This window comes from Coregonus clupeaformis, chromosome 19, assembly GCF_020615455.1.
Source record: "Coregonus clupeaformis isolate EN_2021a chromosome 19, ASM2061545v1, whole genome shotgun sequence".
Lineage (NCBI taxonomy): Eukaryota > Metazoa > Chordata > Actinopteri > Salmoniformes > Salmonidae > Coregonus > Coregonus clupeaformis.
In genome coordinates this window covers 24,636,804-24,663,647 of record NC_059210.1, presented here as the reverse complement: position 1 = coordinate 24,663,647, position 26,844 = coordinate 24,636,804, and the positions used below count along the sequence as shown (strand labels likewise).

General features: G+C 43.3%; 1 protein-coding gene across 6 annotated transcripts; it reads left to right on the top strand.

Annotated features, from left to right (window-relative positions):
- Nucleotides 1–1,338: 1,338 nt before the first annotated feature.
- On the top strand, nucleotides 1,339–26,552 carry LOC121531797 (anillin). 6 transcript variants are annotated; one of them, XM_041837258.2, is made up of 25 exons: nucleotides 1,339–1,501; nucleotides 1,737–1,840; nucleotides 2,452–2,619; nucleotides 2,767–2,862; nucleotides 3,026–3,201; nucleotides 3,430–3,522; nucleotides 5,068–5,157; nucleotides 13,002–13,113; nucleotides 13,242–14,231; nucleotides 15,256–15,578; nucleotides 19,202–19,296; nucleotides 19,460–19,583; nucleotides 21,114–21,249; nucleotides 21,475–21,672; nucleotides 21,920–22,046; nucleotides 22,374–22,422; nucleotides 22,550–22,606; nucleotides 22,714–22,746; nucleotides 22,867–22,888; nucleotides 22,982–23,091; nucleotides 23,985–24,038; nucleotides 24,374–24,460; nucleotides 24,595–24,702; nucleotides 25,056–25,201; nucleotides 25,440–26,552. In XM_041837258.2, the coding sequence occupies exons 2-25, from the start codon at nucleotides 1,744–1,746 to the stop codon at nucleotides 25,603–25,605; spliced, it is 3,657 nt and encodes a 1,218-aa protein (XP_041693192.1). In that variant the 5' UTR covers nucleotides 1,339–1,501; nucleotides 1,737–1,743; the 3' UTR covers nucleotides 25,606–26,552. The 6 variants fall into 6 exon arrangements, with proteins under 6 accessions (XP_041693192.1, XP_041693191.1, XP_041693194.1 ...); XM_041837257.2 differs by having other exon boundaries at nucleotides 12,999–13,113; XM_041837263.2 differs by having other exon boundaries at nucleotides 1,342–1,501; nucleotides 12,999–13,113; nucleotides 14,013–14,231.
- Nucleotides 26,553–26,844: the final 292 nt, after the last annotated feature.

Here is a 26,844-nt window from a genome sequence, read left to right as displayed (position 1 = left end):
CAGTCTCCAGATCTCAACCCCATAGAAAATCTTTGGAGGGAGTTGAAAGTCTGTGTTGCCCAGCGACAGCCCCAAAACATCACTGCTCTAGAGGAGATCTGCATGGAGGAATGGGCCAAAATACCAGCAACAGTGTGTGAAAACCTTGTGAAGACTTACAGAAAACGTTTGACCTGTGTCATTGCCAACAAAGGGTATATAACAAAGTATTGAGAAACTTTTGTTATTGACCAAATACTTATTTTCCACCATAATTTGCAAATAAATTCATTAAAAATCCTACAATGTGTTTTTCTGGATTTTTTTTCCTCATTTTGTCTGTCATAGTTGACGTGTACCTATGATGAAAATTACAGGCCTCTGTCATCTTTTTAAGTGGGAGAACTTGCACAATTGGTGGCTGACTAAATACTTTTTTCCCCCACTGTATGTGAGAATGGTGTTCTTTGACTACAGCTCAGCGTACAACACCATTGTCCCCTCCAAGCTCTTCACCAAGCTTAGGACCCTAGGACTGAACACCTTCAACTGCAACTGGATCCTGGACTTCCTGACGGGCCCACCCCAGGTGGTGAGGGTAGGCAACATCACCTCTGCCACGCTGACACTCAGCACGGGGGCCCACAGGGGTGTGTGTTTAGTCCCCTCCTGTACTCCCTGTTCACCCACCACTCTGTGGCCACACACGACTCCAACACCATCATCAAGTTTGGGATACAGGAAATGGGGGGGGGCGAGTACACCCCCATCCACATCAACGGGGCTGCAGTGGAGCGGGTTGAGAGCTTTAGCCCAGAACATCTCTACTACCAAGCCAAAAGACTACTAAATAGCTAACATAATGGCTACACAGACTATTTGAGTTGACCCTTGTATTTTATTTTTATTTTTTCACTGTCTCTAGGAACACTCACAGGACTCTACACACATACGGACACGGACACTCCAACACACACATAACATGCATACACATTTATATTGACTCTACACACAGACACGCACACACACTCACATACAATAATAATTTATTCTGCTGCAACTCTGTTTATCATATATCCTGATGCCTAGTCACCTTACCCCTATACATATCTACCTCTATCACTCCAGTATCCCTGCACATTTTAAATATGGTATTGGAACTTTATTAACTTTATTTATTGTGTGGGTTTTTTCTACCTTACGTTATTTTTAGTGCTACATTGATATTGATTACTGCATTTTGGGGTTTGGAGCTTGCAAGAACGGCATTTCACTGTACTTGTGCACGTGACATTAAAACTTGAAACTTGATCTACCGTAAACACAAGAATAAAAGTATTGCGCGCTCAGTTATGGTAGTTATGGTAATTTCTTCACGCACCACTGACGCACATCCAAAGACCCGCTGAAATTCAAAGTGTAGTTTGAAAGGCTTCAAATAAACAAAGTCGTTTGAATCTTCTCCGCAGTTTATGCCCAGTCGTGACTTGTTTGCTTGACCTAAACGGACACTTCTGTTGAGGTAAGCGGATGTTATATCCGACACATTTTAGGTAACTAGCTAAAAGTATGTTCAGCTAACGCGTTACTTAGCCAGCTAGCAGCAGTAACATTAACATTTAGCTATTTGCAGGCTCCAGAGACCAGTTAGCTTGTAGCTAGCCAGCTGAGTTAACGTTACAGAACCTGCCGAGTAAATCAATTAGCTAAATTGCATAAATGATAGTTAGGCGCTTCATTTGGTGTTTATTTTACAGGAAGATCATGGATGGGGAATTTCGAAGTGGGTTGTCGACAGCTTTGAAGAGACATAGAGACCCTTTGTCTGACACAGAGGACAATGTCCACTCATCGTCGTCTGGTGAGTGTGTCAACTACACTGTGTCTGTGTGCGTGCGCATGAGTGCTTGTTAAACCCCCTAAGGTAGATGTCCGAGCCCCCGCGAAAATCTAATTAGCATAATACAAAAATCCCTATAAAAGTCCGTCAGTTTAAAATGGAGATATCGGTTGTTGTTTTGCATTGGATGCGTCTCAATCCACCGCATCCGCCTATGTAACACTTCCGCATTTGCGGTGAAAGGTGACAGAGCGAGAATGGTGTTTTTCAGACCATGAGACATCATTTTTTTGGGGCGGGACTATCTTTTGTTCCATGTAGTGAATATGTTATTCAATGCGTTTGTATGGGCTAAAAGCAGTAAGGCCAAATACAATTTTTCATAAAATGTTATTTTATTTATTTTTGCTACTTCAAGGGGTGTTAAAATTCAAAATCAAATAGCAAAATGATCTTTGGTATGACCTTTAAACAATTCTATATAGCTTAGTAGAACCCCCCCCTTCCCTGGCTTAGACTCGTATTAAAGGCTTGAACAAGTATTCATTGGTGTCATAACTCATGTCGTCCATCATCAGTGCAGTGTTGCGGCATACCGTTATTATTGTGAGCTTCCCTTTCCTGTCTTACAGAGGTCAATGATGTTCAGAAGAGGCTTCGCCTGGAGGTGTTGGGCGAGGAGAACGTCAGCCCTACCAAGAGGTCTTCATCTAGAGACCGCCTCCGCTGTGCAGAGCTGGTGAAGCCAGACACCCCTGCTCTCTGCTCTGTCCGCTCCAGAGTACAGCAACTAACTCAGGGTACGAGGATAACGCTCCCTCCTAAAATAACCAACTCGGAGCCTGTATGCAGTATCGATAGAATTAGAATATGTCGGTATCCATGCAGCACTCAGATCTGTAGTCATTGAGAAACAGTGACTCCAACAGGGGATGTTTTGTTTACAGGAGGGCATGTGCTGGCTCAGAGATGCCTCTCTGATCCAGGATCTGGGGTACCATCCATTAAATTCCAGGATGGATTCAAAGAGCACCATCTTATTGGTGAGGATTCTTACACATTTACCTTCAAGCTTCTTTACAAAGTGTGCCACACTCTCACTTGCCAATGTGAAGACTGCATCTTTACCATTCGTTGAATGCGAGTGAGAACACATCTGCACTAAGAAGGTGGTTAAATGATAGGAGCATCTGGTCTGTTTTTCAGGTGAGGCAGAATTCAGTTTGCGGGTGGAGCGGTTTAGATCCCCCACCACTCCTCAGGCCAGCCCCCTGCCAGCCAACCGGTGTCCCCGTACCCTCTCCAACGCCGTTACCAACTTACAACTGAAACTTGAGGCCAGCGACACGCCCAGCTCCAAACAAGCCTCCCGCATACGCCAGGTCTGTGCCACACATAGGTGAAAAATCTGTCTGTGCCCTTGAGCAAGGCACTTAACCCTAATTGCTCCTGTAAGTCGCTCTGTATAAGAGCATCCGCTAAATGACTAAAATTTAAATTGTACCAGGAACTTGTCTAGAGGTATGCAATGCATTCTGAAATGTTGATCTTGCACAATTATAAAAATTCCTGTGAAGTTTCTAACTGCTTCTATTTGTCTGACAAATCAGGAGAGGGAGGAGGAGCTGCGTCTCCTAAGGGCCCAGCCAATCACAGAGAATGTCTTCCTAAAGCGAAGCTTCTCTGATTCCTCACTGACTGAGGTAAGTTTTGTATTACCCTCTCTCTTGTCTGGTCACGAATATTGTTGTTAAGGGTTATGTTTGTGGCTCCCGCTCAGCCCAATCAAAGCTCTTTTTTTCTGACCTGGCACCTCAGTGGTGGAACGAGCTTCCCCCTGACGCTAGGACAGCAGAGTCCCTGCCCATCTTTCGAAAATGCCTGAAACCTTACCTCTTCAAACAGTATCTTAAATAATGTACAGCAGATTTGGGCACTAATAAGCGCCTAAATTGGAACGTAGTGGCTGTACAGTAACTTGCTATACATGACGTCAGCGCTGTGGCTCTGCGCTTCACAGCACTGTATGGGATTTGACTGACAGCTGAACTTGAGCACCACGCGCTAAAAAGAAGTTGCCCCCATCCCTTCTGATAAATGGGCAACTTTTGCAACTCTTTTGTTGTCTGTGAGGGAGATGCTGTAAATTTAAGATGATTCAATGTATTTAAAAAGATGAGACGTTGAGGATTATAATAAATACCGCTTTGATGTCATACAAGCAAGCCAAACACCTGTGAGTCCAAACGTGCACTTCACATTTCCAAATCATAAAACTCATTTTATATACAGTGTCAATGTTTCTGATCACTATGTTTGTACAGTTACAAGATGACATGGCGTCATTCCCTGGATTGTTCTGAACAGAATGAGCCAATGTTTGTTTATTGTGCCGGGGGAATGCACTCATGATTCCTTTCTATGCTCACCATGATCTGTTTCTCTTAATTGCCTTCTGAAAGCCTAAAACTGTAAGATCATATTTTATGATGTTTGCAATGGAACTAGCTTTCAAATCATGCCCACCTGACCCATATTGCGATTTTATAATGGACCGTTTTTGGATTGTATAAACAACAGTAATTGTGTGATGGCGTGTATGCAGGGTTGTGTTCCAAACGAAACGACTACAAGTGTGCTTGCTCTAGTTCCTCAACGACACAGCTAGGAGAACTCAAAGTACCTTATAGTTGAACTCTTTGTCATAAAAGTGCGTTACAATTGCTTAGGAACTGTGCACACGTTGGAGAGGTGTGGTCACTTGGAGACACCAGTTAGTCCTTTCACTCAAACCCTTGTAATTTTTGTTGTTTTATGTTGCAGATACCCCACATTTTCCAGGAATAGTCTTATGTTACTGAATGTATCCAGAGTATTTTCAGATTTCGTTGTAAACGAATGCGAGAAAAAGTACAGTAGATGTAAAATGCTCATAAAATTAACAGTGTAATGTTTGGATTCAGTCTTGTCAGGTGAACTGTTGTACTCACCTTTTGGTCTAATAATTTCCCCATTATTTTCAAACTGTTCCCTTTCATTTGCTACCATGGTTATGCATTTTCATATTTCTTCTTTAAGAAACATTTCAATATACTGTAGCCAATTCCCACGTGTGTAAAGGGTTAAGATGAATGCACTAACTGTTAATCGCTCTGGATAAGAGCGTCTGCTAAAGGACTAAAATGTAAATGTTGAGCTCAAGTACTTGTTTCCTGATAGAACAATTATATTTGTTGTGAGATCATTAGAGGGCGACCCCACCCGTCTCCTCATTCTCCCCTTGGATGATGGTTAGACGTAGCAGGAGACTGCAGTGGCCACCGTTCCAACCATGGAATGTGAGTTTACTTATATGGACTGAGTGTAACTGGTTCTGAGAAGAACAGGGTGTCTTGAAATGTCACAGGTGTCACTGATGAGGTGTCATTTTCATCCCCCAAGTCACTTGAATGGTAATCAGGTATTGGGTTCACTTGGTCCTTCATATAGTGGTACAGAATCTTTGAAATATACAATGCCTCCGGAAAGTATTCAACCTCCTTGACTTTTTCCACATTTTGTTGCTTTACAAAGTAGGATTTAATTGTCCTTTTTTGTCAAAGTGGAAGAAACATTTTAACATTTGTGAAAATTCATGAAAAATAAAACACTAATATATTTTTGATTAGATAAGTATTCAGCCCCCTGAGTCAATACATGTTAGAAACACATATAGCAGCAATCACAGCTGTGAGTCTTTTTTGGGTAAGTCCCTAAGAGCTTTGCACACCTAGATTGTATAATAGTTTCCCATCATTCTTTTTCATATTCTTCAAGCTCTGTGAAGTTGGTTGTTGATCATTGCTAGACAGCCATTTTCCAGTTTTACCATAGATTTTTAAGCCAATATAAGTCAACTGTAAATAGGCCACTCAGGAATATTCAATGTCGTCTTGGTAAGCAACTCCAGTGTAGATTTGGCCTTGTGTTTTAGGTTATTGTTCTGCTGAAAGGTGAATTCATCTTCCAGTGTCTGTTGGAAAGCAGACTGAACCAGGTTTTCCTCTACGATTTTGCCTGTGCTTAGCTCTATTCTGTTTTTTATCCTAAACTCCCTAGTCCTTTGCCGATGACAAGCATACCCATAACATGATGCAGCCACCACAATGCTTGGAAATATGAAGAGTGGTACTCAGTGACGTGTTGGATTTGCCCCAAAGATAATGTTTTATATTCAGGACAAAAAGTGAATTTCTTTGCAGTATTACTTTAGTGCCTTGTTGCAAATAGGATGCATGTTTTGGAATATTTTTTTATTATGCACAGGCTTCCTTCTTTTCACTCTGTCATTTAGGTTAGTATTGTGGAGTAACTACAATGTTGTTGATCCATCCTCAGTTTTCTCCTACCACAGCCATTAAACTCTAACAGTTTTAAAATGACTATTGGCCTCATGGTGAAATCCCTGAGTGGTTTCCTTCCTCTCCGGCAAGGTGTATTGATACACCATCCAAGGCCTAATTTAATAACTTCACCATGCTCAAAGGGATATTCAGTATTCATACACTGCTCAAAAAAATAAAGGGAACACTAAAATAACACATCCTAGATCTGAATGAATGAAATAATCTTATTAAATACTTTTTTATTTACATAGTTGAATGTGCTGACAACAAAATCACACAAATTATCAATGGAAATCAAATTTATCAACCCATGGAGGTGTGGATTTGGAGTCACCCTCAAAATTAAAGTGGAAAACCACACTACAGGCTGATCCAACTTTGATGTAATGTCCTTAAAACAAGTCAAAATGAGGCTCAGTAGTGTGTGTGGCCTCCACGTGCCTGTATGACCTTCCTACAACGCCTGGGCATGCTCCTGATGAGGTGGCGGATGGTCTCCTGAGGGATCTCCTCCCAGACCTGGACTAAAGCATCCACCAACTCCTGGACCATCTGTGGTGCAACGTGGCGTTGGTGGATGGAGCGAGACATGATGTCCCCGATGTGCTCAATTGGATTCAGGTCTGGGGAACGGGCGGGCCAGTCCATAGCATCAATGCCTTCCTCTTGCAGGAACTGCTGACACACTCCAGCCACATGAGGTCTAGCATTGTCTTGCATTAGGAGGAACCCAGGGCCAACCGCACCAGCATATGGTCTCACAAGGGGTCTGAGGATCTCATCTCGGTACCTAATGGCAGTCAGGCTACCTCTGGCGAGCACATGGAGGGCTGTGCAGCCCCCCAAAGAAATGCCACCCCACACCATGACTGACCCACCGCCAAACCGGTCATGCTGGAGGATGTTGCAGGCAGCAGAACGTTCTCCACGTGACTCTGTCACGTCTGTCACGTGCTCAGTGTGAACCTGCTTTCATCTGTGAAGAGCACAGGGCGCCAGTGGCGAATTTGCCAATCTTGGTGTTCTCTGGCAAATGCCAAACGACCTGCACGGTGTTGGGCTGTAAGCACAACCCCCACCTGTGGACGTCGGGCCCTCATACCACCCTCATGGAGTCTGTTTCTGACCGTTTGAGCAGACACATGCACATTTGTGGCCTGCTGGAGGTCATTTTGCAGGGCTCTGGCAGTGCTCCTCCTGCTCCTCCTTGCACAAAGGCGGAGGTAGCGGCCCTGCTGCTGGGTTGTTGCCCTCCTACGGCCTCCTCCACGTCTCCTGATGTACTGGCCTGTCTCCTGGTAGCGCCTCCATGCTCTGGACACTACGCTGACACACAGCAAACCTTCTTGCCACAGCTCGCATTGATGTGCCATCCTGGATGAGCTGCACTACCTGAGCCACTTGTGTGGGTTGTAGACTCCGTCTCATGCTACCACTAGAGTGAAAGCACCGCCAGCATTCAAAAGTGACCAAAACATCAGCCAGGAAGCATAGGAACTGAGAAGTGGTCTGTGGTCACCACCTGCAGAACCACTCCTTTATTGGGGGTGTCTTGCTAATTGCCTATAATTTCCACCTGTTGTCTATTCCATTTGCACAACAGCATGTGACATTTATTGTCAATCAGTGTTGCTTCCTAAGTGGACAGTTTGATTTCACAGAAGTGTGATTGACTTGGAGTTACATTGTGTTGTTTTAAGTGTTCCCTTTATTTTTTTGAGCAGTGTATTTCTATCCATCTACTAATCGGTGCCCTTCTTTGCAAGGTTTTGTAAATCCTCCCTGGTCTTTGTTTGAATATGTGCTTGAAATTCACTACTTGACTGAGGAACCTTACAGATAATTGTATGTGTGGGGTACAGAGATGAGGTAGTAATTCAAAAATCATGTTAAACACTATTATTGCACACAGTGTGTGATATGTTAAGCACATTTTTACTCCTGAACTTATTTAGTCTTGCCATAACAAAGGGGTTGAGTACTTATTGACTCAAGACATTTCAGATGTTCCTTTGTAATTAATTTGTAAAAGTTTCTAAAAACAAAATTCCACTTTGACATTATGGGATATTGTGTGTAGATTTTTTTATTTTATTTTTTATTTCACCTTTATTTAACCAGGTAAACCAGTTGAGAACAAGTTCTCATTTACAACTGCGACCTGGCCAAGATAAAGCAAAGCAGTGCGATTAAAAACAACAACACAGTTACATATGGGGTAAAACAAAACAAAGTCAAAAATACAACAGAAATACAATTAATATACAGTGTGCAAATTTAGCAAGTTATGGAGGTAAGGCAATAAAATAGGCTATAGTGCAAAATAATTACAATTTAGTATTAACACTGGAATGATGTGCAAGAGATGATGTGCAAATAGAGATACTGGGTACAAATGAGCAAAATAAATAACAATATAGGGATGAGGTAGTTGGGCGGGCTAATTTCAGATGGGCTGTGTACAGGTGCAGTGATCGGTAAGGTGCTCTGACAACTGATGCTTAAAGTTAGTGAGGGAGATAAGTGTCTCCAGCTTCAGAGATTTTTGCAATTTGTTCCAGTCATTGGCAGCAGAGAACTGGAAGGAATTGCGGCCCAAGGAGGTGTTGGCTTTGGGGATGACCAGTGAGATATACCCGCTGGAGCGCAGACTACGGGTGAGTGTTGCTATGGTGACCAATGAGCTAAGATAAGGCGGGGATTTGCCTAGCAGTGATTTATAGATGGCCTGGAGCCAGTGGGTTTGGCGACGAATATGTAGTGAGGACCAGCCAACAAGAGCGTACAGGTCACAGTGGTGGGTATTATATGGGGCTTTGGAGACAAAACGGATGGCACTGTGATAGACAACATCCAATTTGCTGAGTAGAGTGTTGGAGGCTATTTTGTAAATGACATCGCCGAAGTCAAGGATCGGTAGGATAGTCAGTTTTACGAGGGCATGTTTGGCAGCATGAGTGAAGGAGGCTTTGTTGCGAAATAGGAAACCGATTCTAGATTTAACTTTGGATTGGAGATTCTTAATGTGAGTCTGGAAGGAGAGTTTACAGTCTAACCAGACACCTAGATATTTGTAGTTGTCCACATACTCTAGGTCAGACCCGTCTAGAGTAGTGATTCTAGTCGGGTGGGCGGGTGCAAGCAGCGTTCGGTTGAAGAGCATGCATTTAGTTTTACTAGTGTTTAAGAGCAGTTGGAGGCTACTGAAGGAGTGTTGTATGGAATTGAAGCTCGTTTGGAGGTTTGTTAACACAGTGTCCAATGAAGGGCCAGATGTATACAAAATGGTGTCGTCTGCGTAGAGGTGGATCTGAGAGTCACCAGCAGCAAGAGCGACGTCATTGATATACACAGAGAAAAGAGTTGGCCCAAGAATTGAACCCTGTGGCACCCCCATAGAGACTGCCATAGGTCCAGACAACAGGCCCTCCGATTTGACACATTGAACTCTATCTGAGAAGTAGTTGGTGAACCAGGCGAGGCAGTCATTTGAGAAACCAAGGCTATTTAGTCTGCCAATAAGAATGCGGTGGTTGACAGAGTCGAAAGCCTTGGCCAGGTCAATGAAAACGGCTGCACAGTACTGTCTATTATCGATCGCGGTTATAATATCATTTAGGACCTTGAGCGTGGCTGAAGTGCACCCATGACCAGCTCGGAAACCGGATTGCATAGCGGAGAAGGTACGGTGGGATTCGAAATGGTCGGTGATCTGTTTGTTGACTTGGCTTTCAAAAACTTTTGAAAGGCAGGGCAGGATGGATATGGGTCTGTAACAGTTTGGATCTAGAGTGTCACCCCCTTTGAAGAGGGGGATGACCGCGGCAGCTTTCCAATCTCTGGGGATCTCAGACGTTACGAAAGAGAGGTTGAACAGGCTAGTAATAGGGGTTGCGACAATTTCGGCGGCTAGTTTTAGAAAGAAAGGGTCCAGATTGTCTAGCCCAGATGATTTGTAGGGGTCCAGATTTTGCAACTCTTTTAGAACATCAGCTGTCTGGATTTGTGTGAAGGAGAAGCGGGGGGGGCATGGGCAAGTTGCAGAGCTGGTGGCCGGGGTAGTGGTAGCCAGGTGGAAAGCATGGCCAGCCGTAGCAAAATGCTTGTTGAAATTCTCGATTATTGTAGATTTATCGGTGGTGATAGTGTTTCCTAGCCTCAGTGCAGTGGGCAGCTGGGAGGAAGTGCTCTTATTTTCCATGGACTTTACAGTGTCCCAAAACTTTTTGGAGTTAGTGCTACAGGATGCAAATTTCTGTTTGAAAAAGTTAGCCTTTGCTTTCCTAACTGCTTGTGTATATTGGTTCCTAACTTCCCTGAAAAGTTGCATATCACGGGGGCTATTTGATGCTAATGCAGTACGCCACAGGATGTTTTTGTGCTGGTCAAGGGCAGTCAAGTCTGAGGAGAACCAGGGGCTATATCTGTTCTTAGTTCTGTATTTTTTGAATGGGGCATGTCTATTTAAGATTGAGAGGAAATTACTTTTAAAGAACAACCAGGCATCCTCTACTGACGGAATGAGATCTATATCCATCCAGGATACCTGGGCCAGGTCAATTAGGAAGGCCTGCTCGCTGAAGTGTTTTTGGGAGCGTTTGACAGTGATGAGGGGTGGTCGTTTGACCGCGGACCCGTTACGGGACGCAGGCAATAAGGCAGTGATCGCTGAGATCCTGGTTGAAGACAGCGGAGGTGTATTTAGAGGGTAAGTTAGTCAGGATGATATCTATGAGGGTACCCATGTTTACGGATTTAGGGTTGTACCTGGTAGGTTCGTTGATAATTTGTGTGAGATTGAGGGCATCTAGTTTAGATTGTAGGATGGCCGGGGTGTTAAGCATATCCCAATTTAGGTCACCAAGCAGTACGAACTCTGAGGATAGATGGGGGGCAATCAATTCACATATGGTGTCCAGGGCACAGCTGGGGGCTGAGGGGGTCTGTAGCAAGCGGCAACAGTGAGAGATTTATTTCTGGAAAGGTGGATTTTTAGAAGTAGAAGCTCAAACTGTTTGGGCACAGAACCTGGATAGTATGATGGAGCTCTGCAGGCTATCTCTACAGTAGATTGCAACTCCACCCCCCTTTGGCAGTTCTATCTAGACGGAAAATGTTATAGTTGGGGATGGAAATTTCAGAATTTTTGGTGGCCTTCCTAAGCCAGGATTCAGACACTGCTAGAACATCAGGGTTGGCGGAGTGTGCTAACGCAGTGAATAACTCAAGCTTAGGAAGGAGGCGTCTGATATTTATGTGCAGAAAACCAAGACTTTTACGGTTACAGAAGTCAACAAATGATAGCTCCTGGGGAGTAGGAGTGATACTGGGGGCTGCAGGGCCTGGGTTAGCCTCTACATCACCAGAGGAACAGAGGAGGACTAGAATAAGGATACGACTAAAGGCTTTAAGAACTGGTCTTCTAGTGCGTTGGGTACATAGAATAAAGGGGGCAGTTCTCCGGGTGTTGTAGAAAAGATTCAGGGCATTATGTACAGAAAAGGATATGGAAGGATATGAGTACAGTTCAGGTAACCCTAAGCGTTGGGTAACAATGAAAGAGATAGCGTCATTGGAGGCATCGATTGAGCCGGTCTCGGCGTGTATGGGGGGAGGAACAAAGGAACTATATGAGGCAGTTTGAGAGGGACTAGGGGTTCTACATTGAAATTGTATAATAAGAACTAACCCAAACAGCAATAGGCAAGGCATAATTGACATGGGAGAGAGGCATAAAGCAGTCACATGTGTTATTAGAGAGAGCTAAGACACAACTGGAAATAGCGATAACGTTTGGGCTAAGACTAAACAGAATAAACAGGACAGAGTACCGTGTAAAGGAACAGTCCAGCAGGCATCAGCTGTGCAGCTGAGTGATCATAAGGTCCAGTGAACAGCAATATGTGAGTCCGAGAGCAGTTCAAATTGGTGCTTCAGCACAGCTAGCAGGGAGCACAGTTGTGGTTTGCGTGTGCTAGTGGGCCGGGGGTGGCAGATGGATCTTCGTGGTCGTCGCAACGGGAAGCCTGTTGAAACCACATCAGACTATTTCGTCGGCAAACCAGTCGTGTTGGATCGGCGGGGCTCAGTGTCAACACTAGGAGGTCCCGTCCGGTTGACAGAGAGGTAGATAGCCGGGAGATGGGCCTGAGGCTAGCTCAAGGCTAACTGGTGCTTGCTATAGGGCAATGGTAATCAGCCAACAACAGGTTGCAGCTAGCTAGCTGGTTGTGATGATCCGGCGCTAGGGTCCAGTGATTCCGGCAGAAAGTCCAATAAGCTCTGGGTCGATAGCACGCTGGGTCGATAGCACGCTGTGCAGACTGGCCGACGAATTGTCCAGGCTAGCTAGAGCTGGCTGGTGGATAGTGTAGGCCATGGACAATGGTGAAGACGCTAACAGTGACTAATAACAGGTAGCCACTATTTTCAGCTTACGGTTCTTGATGAAAGTTATAAAGAAATAATAGAATCCTTTCCACGTTGGGTGAGGCGGGTTGCAGGAAAGTATATTTAGTTAAAGAATGAAAGTAAAAAATTGAGAAATATAGACAAAAAACAAGAAACGGGATATTTACACAGGACGAAAAATAAAAGCGACCGCACTGCTACGCCATCTTGGAAAAACTTATTAGTGGCACAATCTCAATTTAAACCATTTAAATTCAGGCTATAACATAAAGTGGAAAAAGTCAAGGGGGTTGAATACCTTCTGCTGTAGATGCATAGACGTGTGCATGAGGAACAATGATGCTCACTTGTATTTTGGGGGGCTAATTTTTCTGAGTGTCCAGCAGGCAGACCTCAATGTGACTGGTGATGAACCTTTTGGGGTGAAGGACGGCAGCTTCACCGAGACGCCTGTCTTCGCTAAGGTCCGTGGAGTGGAGCCTCCAATTCAAGACACCGGTAAGACACTGCAAGAGGAGAAGTAAATGCATTATTACAGTTTAAAAATCGGACTAAAATGAAGAATCTGAATGTTGTGCAAATGTCAGTGTAGAAAAGGAGTGTGAGATTGTGTGACAATTCAACAGGTGAGGTGGCAGAGTCCTCAGTTCATATGGATGTCCCACCACAAGAGGTGGAGGAGACACACATGGCTGAGGAGCAGGCAAAGGCGGAGTGCACTATGGACATTTGTCAGGGAAATTCTCTGCCAGATAAACAACATGAGGCAGCAGAGGGTCCTGTAGTGAAAGAGCAGGGCAAGGCAGTCTCTCCTGCTAGTGACAAGCAGGAGGAAAGGGGTTCAGTCCTTAGTGAGAAGCAGAGGGTGGTGAAGTTCTATGTAAGTGAAGAGTCAGATGATGAGACCCATTCCTTTTTAGATGGTAAGCCTGTGGCAATGGAGTCAAAAGGAGATGGTGAGGAGCAGGGGGAGTTGGGTTCTTCTGTAGTTGAGGAGCAGGTAGGGTCCCTACTAGAGAAGGAGATGAGGTCTTCTGTAGTTGAAGAGGTGGGGTCCTTTGTAGATGAGGAGCAGGAGGAAGTGGGGTCCCCGCAAGACGACGAGAACAGGGAGATGGGGTCTTCTGTAGTTGAGGAAGAGGTGGGATCCCCTGTAGGTGAGAAGGACAAGGAGGTGGGGTCCCCAGTTGAAGAGAAGGTTGTGTCCCTGTTAGGTGAGGAGCAGGAGAAGATGGGGTCCCCACTAGAGGGGGAGGTTGGGGACCCATTAGGTGAGGAGGTGGAGTCTTCTGGAGTTGAAGAGCAAGGGAAGGCAGAAAGTATTTTAGATGACGTCCAGGGTGAGGAGTCTGTTCTAGGTGAAGACCAGGGTGAGGTGGGTTCTCCTTTGGGTCCAGAGCAGGGAGAGGCAGGAGAGGCCGCAAACGCATCTGCTGTGTCAGACAGAGAACAGGGAGACTCTGAGCTGCTTACAGATGAGGAACAGCCTGATGAACCACAGTCAGAGGCCAGAGGGTTAAAGAAAGTCACCTTTATCCTGGAGCCAGAAATGATCAATGACTCAGCCCTGTCTGAGCTGGACTCTTCATCTAGCTGGAGAAGAGAAAGTATGTCAGGTGAGACAAATGTCTAAGTTGTTGGCACAAGTTGGGCAGGCGGTGAGGCATAAACACCTTGGGTTACACACACAGTTGCGCACATACCTGGGCATAAAGTCATAAAGATACTGGTCAAATTTTACTGTCACTTTGCCATTGTCTAAGCAAGGGATTCAATGGGTCACTGCAACCACTTTGCACCTCCATCTTTTTTCTACACTATAAACAGCCAAATGATGTTGTAGACCAGGAATCATCAACTATATTCAGCGTGGGCCAATTTCTTTTTGAGTGGATGGTCAGGGGGCCGGAACATAATAAAAAAATATATTTGAAGACTGTGAATTGACCGCAAGAAGCCAAAACAGATACAATTTTTGACTAAAACATAATCATTTCAAACCTTGATTACATTTGGGAACATTGTCCTGCGTAGGGTGCCATCTTTGGGATGTTAAAACGGGTGTCCTGACTCTCTGTGGTCATTCAAAATCCCATGAGTAGAGGTGTTCACCCCGGTGTTATGGCTAAATTCCCAACCTGGCCACATTCCATCATGGCCACCTAATCATCCCCCTCATTCCTAATTGGCATTTATCACTCCTCACCTCTCCAACTGATAGGTGATGTTTGAGAGTTCTGGCACAAAAATGGTCGCTGTGCATCAATGAGGTGGGTGCTACACATTGATGGTGGATGAGGTGAGTTTCCCCCTACTATGTAAAGCGCTTTGAGTACCTCAGTTGGTAGAAAAGGGATTTATAAATCCAATCAGTTATTATTATCTTTCTATTATGCGTGGGAATACTTGAACAGATTTCCAAAATTAAAATAACTTGGAGCTGATTTCCTGGTGTTTTTACAGTCTTTTATGTCCAATAATGAAAATTAAACAAAAACCATTTTTAATTGTTTTTTTGCTCAGAAAACTTGGGGGGCCAAATAAAACCACCGCCAGTTGGTGGATCCTTGTTGTAGACTCGCTGGGGTGACGTTTCTTATGTCTGAATGTAACTTACTGCATATGGGGATTTATCCACAGGGGCTGAGCTGAGCTCTCACGATGAAACCAACACTGCTGAGATGATTGACCTGATGTTTGAGGAGGTGCTGGAAGCTGCTGCCCAGGGAAGGATGGAAGAGGAGGGTAAAGAGGACACTGAGGATCACAACAGTGGCATAGCCACAGTGAAGCGCAGAAAGGAGAAAACGGACACAGAGTTGGACAAGGAGAAAGCTGAGGAGGGTGAAGACCCGGAAAAGACCGGGGAACTGGACTCCAGTGTAGATGAGCTACTGTCCTTCCCACCCAGCTGCATCCTCTCCCCTCTCAGCAAGTCTGTGGAAGCTGTGGTCACTCCTATGGTAAGGCTCTGCAGACAGACTGGGGTGCCACGGTCACCTAGTTCAATGTGATTCTGAAAGTGTTTGGTATTGGTATTTTATTAGGATCCCCATTAGCTGTTGCGAAAGCAGCAGCTACTTTTCCTGGGGTCCACACAACATGAAACATGACATAATACAGAACATTAATAGACAAGAACAGCTCAAGGACTACATACATTTACAAACGGCACACAGCCTACATATCATTACATACACACAAAATATCTAAGTCAAATAAGTGAGAGGTGTTGCTTTATCTTTTTGTTTGTTTAAACCAGGTTTGCTGTTCATTTGAGCAATATGAGATGGAAGGGAGTTCCATGCAATAATGGCTCTATATAATACTATACGCTTTCTTGAATTTGTTCTGGATTTGAGGACTGTGAAAAGACCCCTTGTGGGGTAAGTGTGTGTGTGTCAGCTGTGTAAGTTGACTGCAAACAATTTGGAATTTTCAGCACATTAATGTCATAAGAAGTGATACAGTCAGTCAATCCTCAACACTTAGCGAAGAGAGACGGGCATGCATTGTAGATGTGCCGCTCTGTTCTGGGCCAGCTGTAACTTAACTAGGTCTTTGCAGCACTTGGCCACATGACTGAACAATAATCAAGATAAGACAAAACTAGAGCCTGCAGGACTTGCTTTTTGCAGTGTGGTGTCAAAAAAGCAGAGCATCTCTTTGTTATGGACAGACCTCTCCCCATCTTTACAACCATTTAATCTATATGTTTTGAGCATGACCGTTTACAATCTAAGGTAACACCGAGTAATTTAGTCTCCTCAACTTGTTCAACAGCCACACCATGCATTACCAGATTCAGCTGTCTAGAGCTTAGGGAATGATTTGTACAAAATACAATGCTCTTAGTTTTAGAGATGATCAGGACCAGTTTATTACTGGCTACCCATTCCAAAACTGACTGCAACTGCTTGTTAAGAGTTTCAGTGACTTCATTAGCTGTGGTTGCTGACATGTACAGTGGGGGAAAAAAGTATTTAGTCAGCCACCAATTGTGCAAGTTCTCCCACTTCAAATGATGAGAGAGGCCTGTAATTTTCATCATAGGTACACGTCAACTATGACAGACAAAATGAGAAATAAAAATCCAGAAAATCACATTGTAGGATTTTTTATGAATTTATTTGCAAATTATGGTGGAAAATAAGTGTTTGGTCAATAACAAAAGTTTCTCAATACTTTGTTATATACCCTTTGTTGGCAATGACACAGGTCAAATGTTTTCTGTAAGTCTTCACAAGGTTTTCACACACTGTTGCTGGTATTTTGGCCCATTCCTCCATGCAGATCTCCTCTAGAGCGGTGATGTTTTGGGGCTGTCGCTGGCCAACACGGATTTCAAATCCCTCCAAAGATTTTCTATGGGGTTGAGATCTGGAGACTGGCTAGGCCACTCCTGGACCTTGAAATGCTTCTTACGAAGCCACTCCTTTGTTGCCCGGGCGGTGTGTTTGGGATCATTGTCATGCTGAAAGACCCAGCCACGTTTCATCTTCAATGCCCTTGCTGATGGAAGGAGGTTTTCACTCAAAATCTCACGATACATGGCCCCATTCATTCTTTCCTTTACACGGATCAGTCGTCCTGGTCCCTTTGCAGAAAAACAGCCCCAAAGCATGATGTTTCCACCCCCATGCTTCACAGTAGGTATGGTGTTCTTTGGATGCAACAGCATTCTTTGTCCTCAAAACATGACGAGTTGAGTTTTTACCAAAAAGTTCTATTTTGGTTTCATCTGACCATATGACATTCTCCCAATCATCTTCTGGATCATCCAAATGCACTCTAGCAAACTTCAGACGGGCCTGGACATGTACTGGCTTAAGCAGGGGGACACGTCTGGCACTGCAGGATTTGAGTCCCTGGCGGCGTAGTGTGTTACTGATGGTAGGCTTTGTTACTTTGGTCCCAGCTCTCTGCAGGTCATTCACTAGGTCCCCCGTGTGGTTCTGGGATTTTTGCTCACCGTTCTTGTGATCATTTTGACCCCACGGGGTGAGATCTTGCGTGGAGCCCCAGATCGAGGGAGATTATCAGTGGTCTTGTATGTCTTCCATTTCCTAATAATTGCTCCCACAGTTGATTTCTTCAAACCAAGCTGCTTACCTATTGCAGATTCAGTCTTCCCAGCCTGGTGCAGGTCTACAATTTTGTTTCTGGTTTCCTTTGACAGCTCTTTGGTCTTGGCCATAGTGGAGTTTGGAGTGTGACTGTTTGAGGTTGTGGACAGGTGTCTTTTATACTGATAACAAGTTCAAACAGGTGCCATTAATACAGGTAACGAGTGGAGGACAGAGGAGCCTCTTAAAGAAGAAGTTACAGGTCTGTTAGAGCCAGAAATCTTGTTTGTTTGTAGGTGACCAAATACTTATTTTCCACCATAATTTGCAAATAAATTCATTAAAAATCCTACAATGTGATTTTCTGGATTTTGTTTTCTCAATTTGTCTGTCATAGTTGATGTGTACCTATGATGAAAATTACAGGCCTCTCATCTTTTTAAGTTGGAGAACTTGCACAATTGGTGGCTGACTAAATACTTTTTTTCCCCACTGTATATGTTTGAATCATCAGCGTACATGGACACACAGCCTTTGTTTAATGCCAGTGGCAGGTCGTTGGTAAAAAATAAAAAAAGAGTAGAGGGCCTAGAGAGCTGCCCTGCAGTACACCACACTCTACATGTTTGACATTGGAGAGGCTTCCGTTAAAGAAAACCCTCTGAGTTATATTAGATGGCTCTTAATCCACGATATGGTAGAGGTTGAAAATCCATAAAACATCAGTTTTCTCAACAGGTTATGGTCAATAATATCAAAGGCTGCGCTGAAATCTAACAGTACAGCTCCCACAATCTTCTTATTATCAATGTCTTTCAACCAATCATCAGTCATTTATGTCAGTGCAGTACATGGTGAGTGCCCTTCTCTATAAAGTCTGTCAATTTGTTTACAGAGAATTAGCATTGTATTTGGTCAAACAATTTTTTCCAACAGTTTGCTAAGAGCTGGCAGCATGCTGATAGGTCTGCTGTTAGAACCAATAAAGGCCGCTTTACCACTCTTGGGTAGCGGAATGACTTTGGCTTTCTTCCAGGCCTGAGGACAAACGTCTTCCTCTAGACTCAGATTAAAGATATGACAGATAGGAGTGGCCATAGTCGGCTACCATCCTCAGGAGTTTTCCATCTAAATTGTCAATGCCAGGAGGTTTGTCATTATTGATCAATAACAATAATTGTTCCACCTCTCCCACACAATTCAAACTTACAATGCTTTTCTTTAATTATTTGTTTTTTAATGCATGAATACGATGGCTCACTGTTCGTTGTTGGCGTTTCCTGCCTAAGTATCCCCACATGGGACAATGAAGTAATCATTAAAATAATCTGCAACATCAAATAGTTTTGTGATGAATAAGCCATCTGATTCGATTAAAGATGGAGTTGAATTGATCGTTCTGCCCATAATTTAATGTACTCAAGTTTTTTAAATTTTTTTATATCATTGATCTTGGCTTTCAAAGTTTGAATGTTTTACACGTAAAAAAATATACATCCAAGTGTTTGATATGCCCACAGAGACTTGCAGCCAATCAGCTAGCCAACCCTCCATCCCTACTTCTGACTCCTGAAGAGCTGACCACTCCCCCTGCTGATAGTGCCCCTCTCTACAGGTGAGTCATCTTGTCTACACTTCAGGACAAGCAGAACTGACAGTGGTCAGCTAACATGAGTGAAATTGAAAAACTAATTGACTATGAAAATCTTTCAAAAGATATGATTGGCTTGTGATTTATACCTGTGATTGATGACTCCAATCTGTTTTGTGATTGATAGCATCGATGCCTACCGCACCCAGAGACAGAGCACCAAGCCAGCCATTCAGAGTGTAACCCCAGGGGTGTCGAGGCGTGCCGCTGTGAAGTCCCAGCCCTGTGTCAACACCAAGGAAAGGATCATGGTCTGTAGTAGGACTGTTGGAACGGTTGAGTCTAGTCTGTGTGTCTTCTGTGTCATGGAGAGTGACTACCTGTGTAGCATATCACCAAACTTTGCAGGATTTCCTTTGTGTGGGCATTGCCAAATGTACCACATGGATAGCTATGCCTCTGACACTGACCACATTTACATGGGCACAGTATTCCGGATAATAGCTCATATCCTGCTTAAGGTCTTTTTCGGGATAAGCTGTTTCTCATGAGTATCCCTGTACCCATGAATACAAATAATTTTCCAAATGTAAGTTCATATGAGTTAAATGGAATAGTAACTGAAATATGTACACTGACTGTAGGCCTATAACCTCTCACATGTAGTGTAATATATTATTAAATCCTGCAGAATTATCAATTTCTTGCAGTGAAATTATACAACAAATGTTAATTGAGTGGAGAAATGTGATTTGTTTATTTCAGCATCTCTTGTGTGTGTAATGTGTTCTCTTTGACACTGCCCACACAAAGGAAATCCTGCAAAGAATATCCTGGTCCTCTGTAGCTCAGCTGGTAGAGCACGGCGCTTGTAACGCCAAGGTAGTGGGTTCGATCCCCGGGACCACTCATACACAAAAAAATGTATGCACGCATGACTGTAAGTCGCTTTGGATAAAAGCGTCTGCTAAATGGCTTATTATTATTATTATTACTGTTATGCAAGCAGACAGTATTTCAGCCACATAAAATATGCACCCAAGACGAACTGAAGTCTTATCAGAAATGTTTAGTTTTCTCAGCTTTTCATTTCCTTAAAACCGGTCAAACTGATGACATTTGGACATTTTGCACAGAACTAATCTTTCCACTGTTTTGGAGTTATTGCGTTTTTCTCCCGGGTCCCTAAATGAAACGGTAAATAGGACAACTTTACCGGTGTTAACTATAGATTACTAATGCATTAATTCTATCGATGTTAGACATTATTCTGGTGAGCACTACTTTATTTAGTTTTCTGGGGCAACAAGTTATGACGAGAAGCTGCATGTATCAAACTATAGTTGACAAACAAATGGCCTACCAAATGTCGGAAATTATAAGCCAAAGCTTAATTTAAATGATAGTAATTATAGTAGGCTAAATTGTTATGGAATTATGGTGGATCTAACTGCGCAGGTAGCCTACTTTTTGAAGTGATTTGTTTGACAATCAGATGAAAACATCATCACACAAAACCCATGATATGCGAAAATGAGCCTGCCCAGACCGCAAAAACAACAGTAAACGGGATAAGATGTTTACATGCCACAATATCCGGTCTTAGATCAGCATATCCCAGGCATCTTATCCGGGTTTCTCATAACCGGGATACAAGCTTTTTTGGGTTATTGTAAACGGGATATGATGTTTATATGCATCAACTCAAAAACAGAATACTTGAGTATCCCGAATAATAACGGGATATTGGTGTGCATGTAAACGTGGTCAATGTAAAGAAAGACTATTTAAATGAGTTTGGCTGGGTGGAGTGAATATCCTGTCCTCCTGTGATTGGTCAGATTCTGAATGAGGATGCTGCCAAGCTGCAGACGGTCATCAATCAGACGTTGCAGGCCCTGAGCTGCTGCACTGACGAGGACCACGGCAGGGGTTCCCTGGAGGAGGCAGAGGCTGATAAACTGCTGCTCGTCTCCTGTGAGTCTCTATCTACTATCCTAGCTCCATGACTTGTTTTCTCCCCCCTCTCCTAATTTTTCTGCTGAATTAGTGTGTAATCGTCAACCTCCTCTCTCTCACACTGCTATTGCTCTTTTTTTATCCTGTATACTTCTATGCTGGAAGGTATGATGGACCTCTTGATTTGTCCCATTGCTTGATCATCTGACTGTGTCCCCTCTGTCTGTCTCTGCTGTGTGTCAGGTGAGAAGCGGGCAGCCCTGCTTGCTGAGGTGGCCAGGCTGAGGGAGAGGGGGCGCTCAGTCTCTGAGGAGCTTGAGGGGGGTGATGGTGAAGGGGACTCCAGCATGTCCCAGCAGCCCTGCAGGGGCACCGTCAGCATCAGCCGTGTCCAGCTCCCTCTCAAGGTGGAGTTTGTCTGCTCTGCCCGCACACAAACAGGTACCTACCATCAGCTAGGCTACGCATGTTATCACCTTTTTATAGTGTGACGTTTATGTTGCATCATTTATTTTTAATCATTTATTCTGCTGCTGCCTGCTGCAGAGGTGAGTTGTTTGCCTCCTCGTTTGGGTTAAATGCACAAAGTAGTAAAGTACAATTAATTCATTGTCAGCTCAAGACACATTCGAAATCATACCAGATGATTAATGAACAACCCTCCTGAATATTTCTCTCCTCCCTAAAGGTCGGCCCACTCACTATTTCTTTGTCCTGATTCGCTATGGACCTTGCAACATCATTGCGACCCCATTGGCCACGGCAGCGGACGCCCAGAATGGAGACACCATCTCCTTCCCCACCTCCATCACCCTGTGAGTTCCGCCACTGGTTCCATATGGAGGAAGTGAGGAGTAAAGGAGAACTCACCAGACCGATTGTCGGTCTGTACAGTAGGGGGCCGTTCATTTGCTGTTCACTTGCTGTCGGCGCATGTGTTATAGGGTCCATGTTGAATCGTTTTGCAAATTACGGCCGGCACTCTGTTCAGAGGAGCTAAGTACTCTCGGTCGGCAATCCTACTGGTCTGTCCGTGCCTTAAAGGAGATGCTTGTGTAATGTCTGCTGTACTACTGCTGAAATGGCTGTCACCCCTCGTCTGTCCAACTCTTTCTCTGACTGACTGTATTATGTCCCTTCAGGCAGGACATTCGCTCCAACTTTGAGATTGATGTGGAGGTCTACAGCCTGGTGAGATGGAACATACTGTATTACTGTATTTCTCACCTAAAACGTGTATATTAGTAAATGCAATACATGGTCAATGATGTGTTAACAGGTTGTATGTATCATTTACAAACTGTCTTCTATTACTCAGTCCCACACCTCAGGGAACACCTGCAATGTCGATCTCCGCAGCTCCACCAGGTCAAGGGTGTGTGCGACATCTTCCGATTTAGAAATGCTGTCCATGGCTGACAATGAAATATACATGTGCGTGTTCTGCACAAAAGCTCAATTCTGACCTTATTTCTTTTTTAGGTCACCCCAAGGAAGCTTCTAAGCACCGTCAAGGTAAGTGATCTGCTTTCTTATCTGTCTAGTACTTGAAATGGTGGGGGCATATATTTATACCCCTTTTCCTTTCCTGTTACATGTTTCTAATCTGAACTTTTTCTTGTTGCTTTTCAACAGAGATCCAACCACAGTGTGACATGTAAGTATTATTGTCCTAGTTGCATATTATCTGAAGATGACATTTGTCCTGAGTGGTGACAGTTTTTGATTGGATTGAATCAACACCCCACAGCTTCTACCATGCCACCCCTGAACACCCGGCGCACCAGCAACTTCTCTCTGGTTGGTTCTCACAAGATCTCCTTGGCCTCCCTGGGCCAGAGCAAGTTCCCCCTGGACAAGGTAGGCTCATCTCACCTGGCTGCCTGTCTCACAGCCACACCTGCTGCAGTGCTCCAGCCTGGATGATTGTGTATCAGATATGTTTACTGTACCTGCACTCCTACAGTATGGGAAGATGTAGGGATGCATGTTTTGTCAGTCAATTACATGGTTTTATCTTGCCTCCTTTTTTATTTTGAACCACCTGATTGCCAGCTTGTGTCACTTGAGGATGAGCGCTAACATCTTTTCATCTATTTGGTTGAATCTACTGTATCTCATGTTACTTTTTCTGATTTCTCCACCCAGTGTAATTCTTTCATTTGCGATATACAGATCGGATGGTTGTCATTTCCTCACGTGACTTTTGTTTGTTTTTGTGTGTTTTTTCATGTTGTTAATAACGTTTTCCACTGTCTGGGTGGGGTCACTTGTAGGGCTGTGATGATTATGGAATTTGGGGTAACGTTAAATTGTCATGCAAATAGCCACGGTTATTGTAATTTTTGTTGACAAATATTTTTAGCTTGTAATGCATCTTTCAGAATGATCTATGACATACCTAATATAACACAGCTTTTGGTACCACCCCTGTCTCAAAAACTAATGGTTTTGACCCCTTGGAACTTTTGGAAATTAAGCTTCTCCTCCCGACCATGCCGTTTTGCTCGTAAAATGATTACCAACTTTACCCACTTCATGTAAAAATGAAAACTACTGTTGGGTAAACTATATCTACTGGAATAGAAAATTGACTCTCCCCGTCTCCTAAAAGGAATGTATTACGATGTTTATGACAACATCAAAAAAATCACTGTTATTGTCGGTTACGCGATTATACGATAATTGTGCCAGCCCTTGTCACTTGTGATGTTACCTCTATTCCTCCCTGTTCTGTCTCCACTTATGCACAGATGAAGTTTGAAGGCAAAATCAGGAGACTCCTGGGAGATGAGTTTCAGGAAAAGGTTTCACTCTTTCACTCACTTTTCCCCCTTCTTTTCTCTTTGCTTCTCCATTTGACTCCTTTCATGCTTCTGAGTGTGTGTGGCCAGCAAAACTGGTATCAAGAATTAGTCTTTTCTACTCTGGCTATAATATCAGTGATGGAGGACTCCATAGGTAGATGAAAATGTGTGTTGAAATCTATGTTCATATGACTCTGTATTATTTTCTTCCATTTTGCTTTATCATTGCATATTGCTTTCTACTGCATGTTTTGTTTACCTCCCTAGCTAGATTAACTACAAGAAGCATAACCCTGGTATCCATGTCATGATAATTCCACCTTCTCTCTGTGCAGGTGCCCTTCCTATCTCCACTAGAGGGAAACATCTACCTGCAACTGGACAGTGAGAGCCACTCTAATGTCCAGCACCAGGGCTTCCTTGTGAGTTATTTTTCATTTATTTTAATTCACTTGGATCTCTCAAGTGCATATTATCCTGCTCCTGTCCTCTATACTTTCTTTACTGTGTTTCATCCTCCGCCCACCACTTCGTTCTCTTTTCTCCTTCCATCCAGACCATGTTTGAGGTGGTGAATGGATTTGGAGCTTGGCATCGACGCTTCTTTGTCCTGGAGGGAAACCAAATGTCCTATTGGAACCACCCCAATGACAGGGGCAGCAAGGTGGGCATTGAGCTGTGACAGAGATGACTGGACTGGAGCTCTTGTTTCCAAGCTCTCAGATCATCAGAAGGATTTTGCAAAAATAAACAATTGTGAAACTTCCATTTTATGTTTATTGCATACATGTTAACAATATTGTCGAGTACTTTATAATATTTCTAATATATTTTATAATATTTCTAAATTGTTTGTACCTTTCCTGCTGCAAAATTAATTGCCTCTTGAGGGCATTAAAGTTCTCTTATCTGAATATACAAAGTCACACTCTAACTTTAGATTTCGTAAGGTCATTGAACTCCAAAAACATTCCCTTATCTCCTCTCTACTGTTCTCTCTGTCTGTTGTACTTGCAGGCAGCAGAAGGCAGCATCTCCCTGTCTAGTTCCTCTAGTCAGAGTGTGAAGCCAGTGAAGAGAGACTCCTGTGCTCGCCCCTATACTTTTGAACTGGTCAGCAGCATCCAGACTGCACAACAGGATGACCAGGGAGCTCTGGCCAAGTAAGTCATAGTTAATCATTTTGTCTGGTATGAACTGTAAAGTAACAACCTTACTCCCCTATGATACAAGCAAATTAAATTAGCTTGACAACAAGTGGTCATGAATGTTTTCTATATGAATGTTTTGTGGAGGACTGATACTGCTAAAGTGAGCCTGTCTGTGTATCTCATAGACAGTGGTCCATAGATCTTGAATGACATTTCAGCATTCTCATTACATGTTCTGTCTGTTCTTAAGGTGCTGGTTCTCAGCAGATACAGGGGAGGATCGAGGGGACTGGATGGAGAACCTAAACCAGGTTCTCCTGGACCTGCATACCTGGACTCGCTGTCCCCTGAACCATGCTAAAGCACAGCCCAACAACCAGGACAGCTGTGGGAACATTAGGGAGAGCAGTCTGTAACACACTATTATATCATATATATCTTTATGAATTCTTATGATTACCATTGGGAGATTATTTTATATGTGGTGATATTTTGCCTTACCTTGGATTTGTCACTTCAATAGCTCTTTAAAATAGAGCTCCATCTTGTGTGTTTTTTGGATTATATATGTACTATTTACCTGAACTTGAAGAGGATGATTTAAATAAATCTGTATCTACAAACACTACTAAATAAGTATCAAAGCTATTGCAGAAGAGCCCTAACACTAAACTGATGATTAGTCCCAATAGTTTAGTTATAATTTTCATAAGACAAACACAAAAAAGCCAGACATAGCTACTGGACAACATTATTTCACTACTACAGCGTTGCTGTAATACCCTCTAAAGTGTAGAAATCTGTCTCTCAGAAATAATAAGTCTGTACCTGACAAAAAACCTACCTAATCTAGAAACTCATGAATTGAGTGACTCAACTAGAATTGCGGTCAAGTTGAGTTATAGTACTGTACTCAAAAAATGGTGGTATCTCCTACGAGGATAAAAATACTGACCATTTCACGAGTTAAATTGTGTTCCTTAATTCAAAATATATTGGTGTGTTGTGCATAACATAACAGGGGCCTGTCAACGAAGATGGTACCCAAGCATGTCAAATGGAGTATAGAATGATATAAGGCCGGTGGGTGTTGGAGGTGTAGTATAATATTAGTGCCTCATCTGATGATGATGATGATAAATCCTAGTAGGAGCCTAAAAGGAGATGAATGTATATGCTGACTGTGGTCAACCAATTAATTTTTTTCCTTTTTCATGTATTTACTGTCAATCTGTCGTTCTCTTTCTGTATGTGGATGTTATCCCTATAAACTACCTATCAACATTCTTATATGCACTTGATTGATAAAGGTACTACCAGTAAATAATAAAAATGGGTCTAATAGCATACCCTATCAGATGAATTTGTTTTGAGTCCATGCAGTTTGTGTGTCATGTTCTTCTGTAAATTTGATATGGAAAATATTTGTGCCATATTTTTGGGACACAAATACCATTTGAGTTTAAAGCCCCATAGGCTCAAATATAGCCTTCATTGTCCTCAGTCTTAAAGCTAACAATGCAGTGACATCTTCCGCCGTAATATAGTGATGAAGGAGCGAGCCATTGGTCGTGTTTACAACAGTTTAAGTATTGAGTGAATGGGGTTGGCTGTGGAGCAGGCACTCCGGTCAGGAATGTCAGACAGGAAGTCCT

What these genes read in the sequence shown, in the direction of transcription:
- LOC121531797 (XM_041837257.2), top strand. Translation starts at nt 1,744, where the DNA reads ATGGATGGGGAATTTCGAAGTGGGTTGTCGACAGCTTTGAAGAGACAT. An exon ending in TTCCCCACCTCCATCACCCT is followed by an intron (nt 22,047 to 22,373) that starts GTGAGTTCCGCC and finishes ATGTCCCTTCAG; the next exon opens with GCAGGACATTCGCTCCAACT. An exon ending in ATGTGGAGGTCTACAGCCTG is followed by an intron (nt 22,423 to 22,549) that starts GTGAGATGGAAC and finishes TCTATTACTCAG; the next exon opens with TCCCACACCTCAGGGAACAC.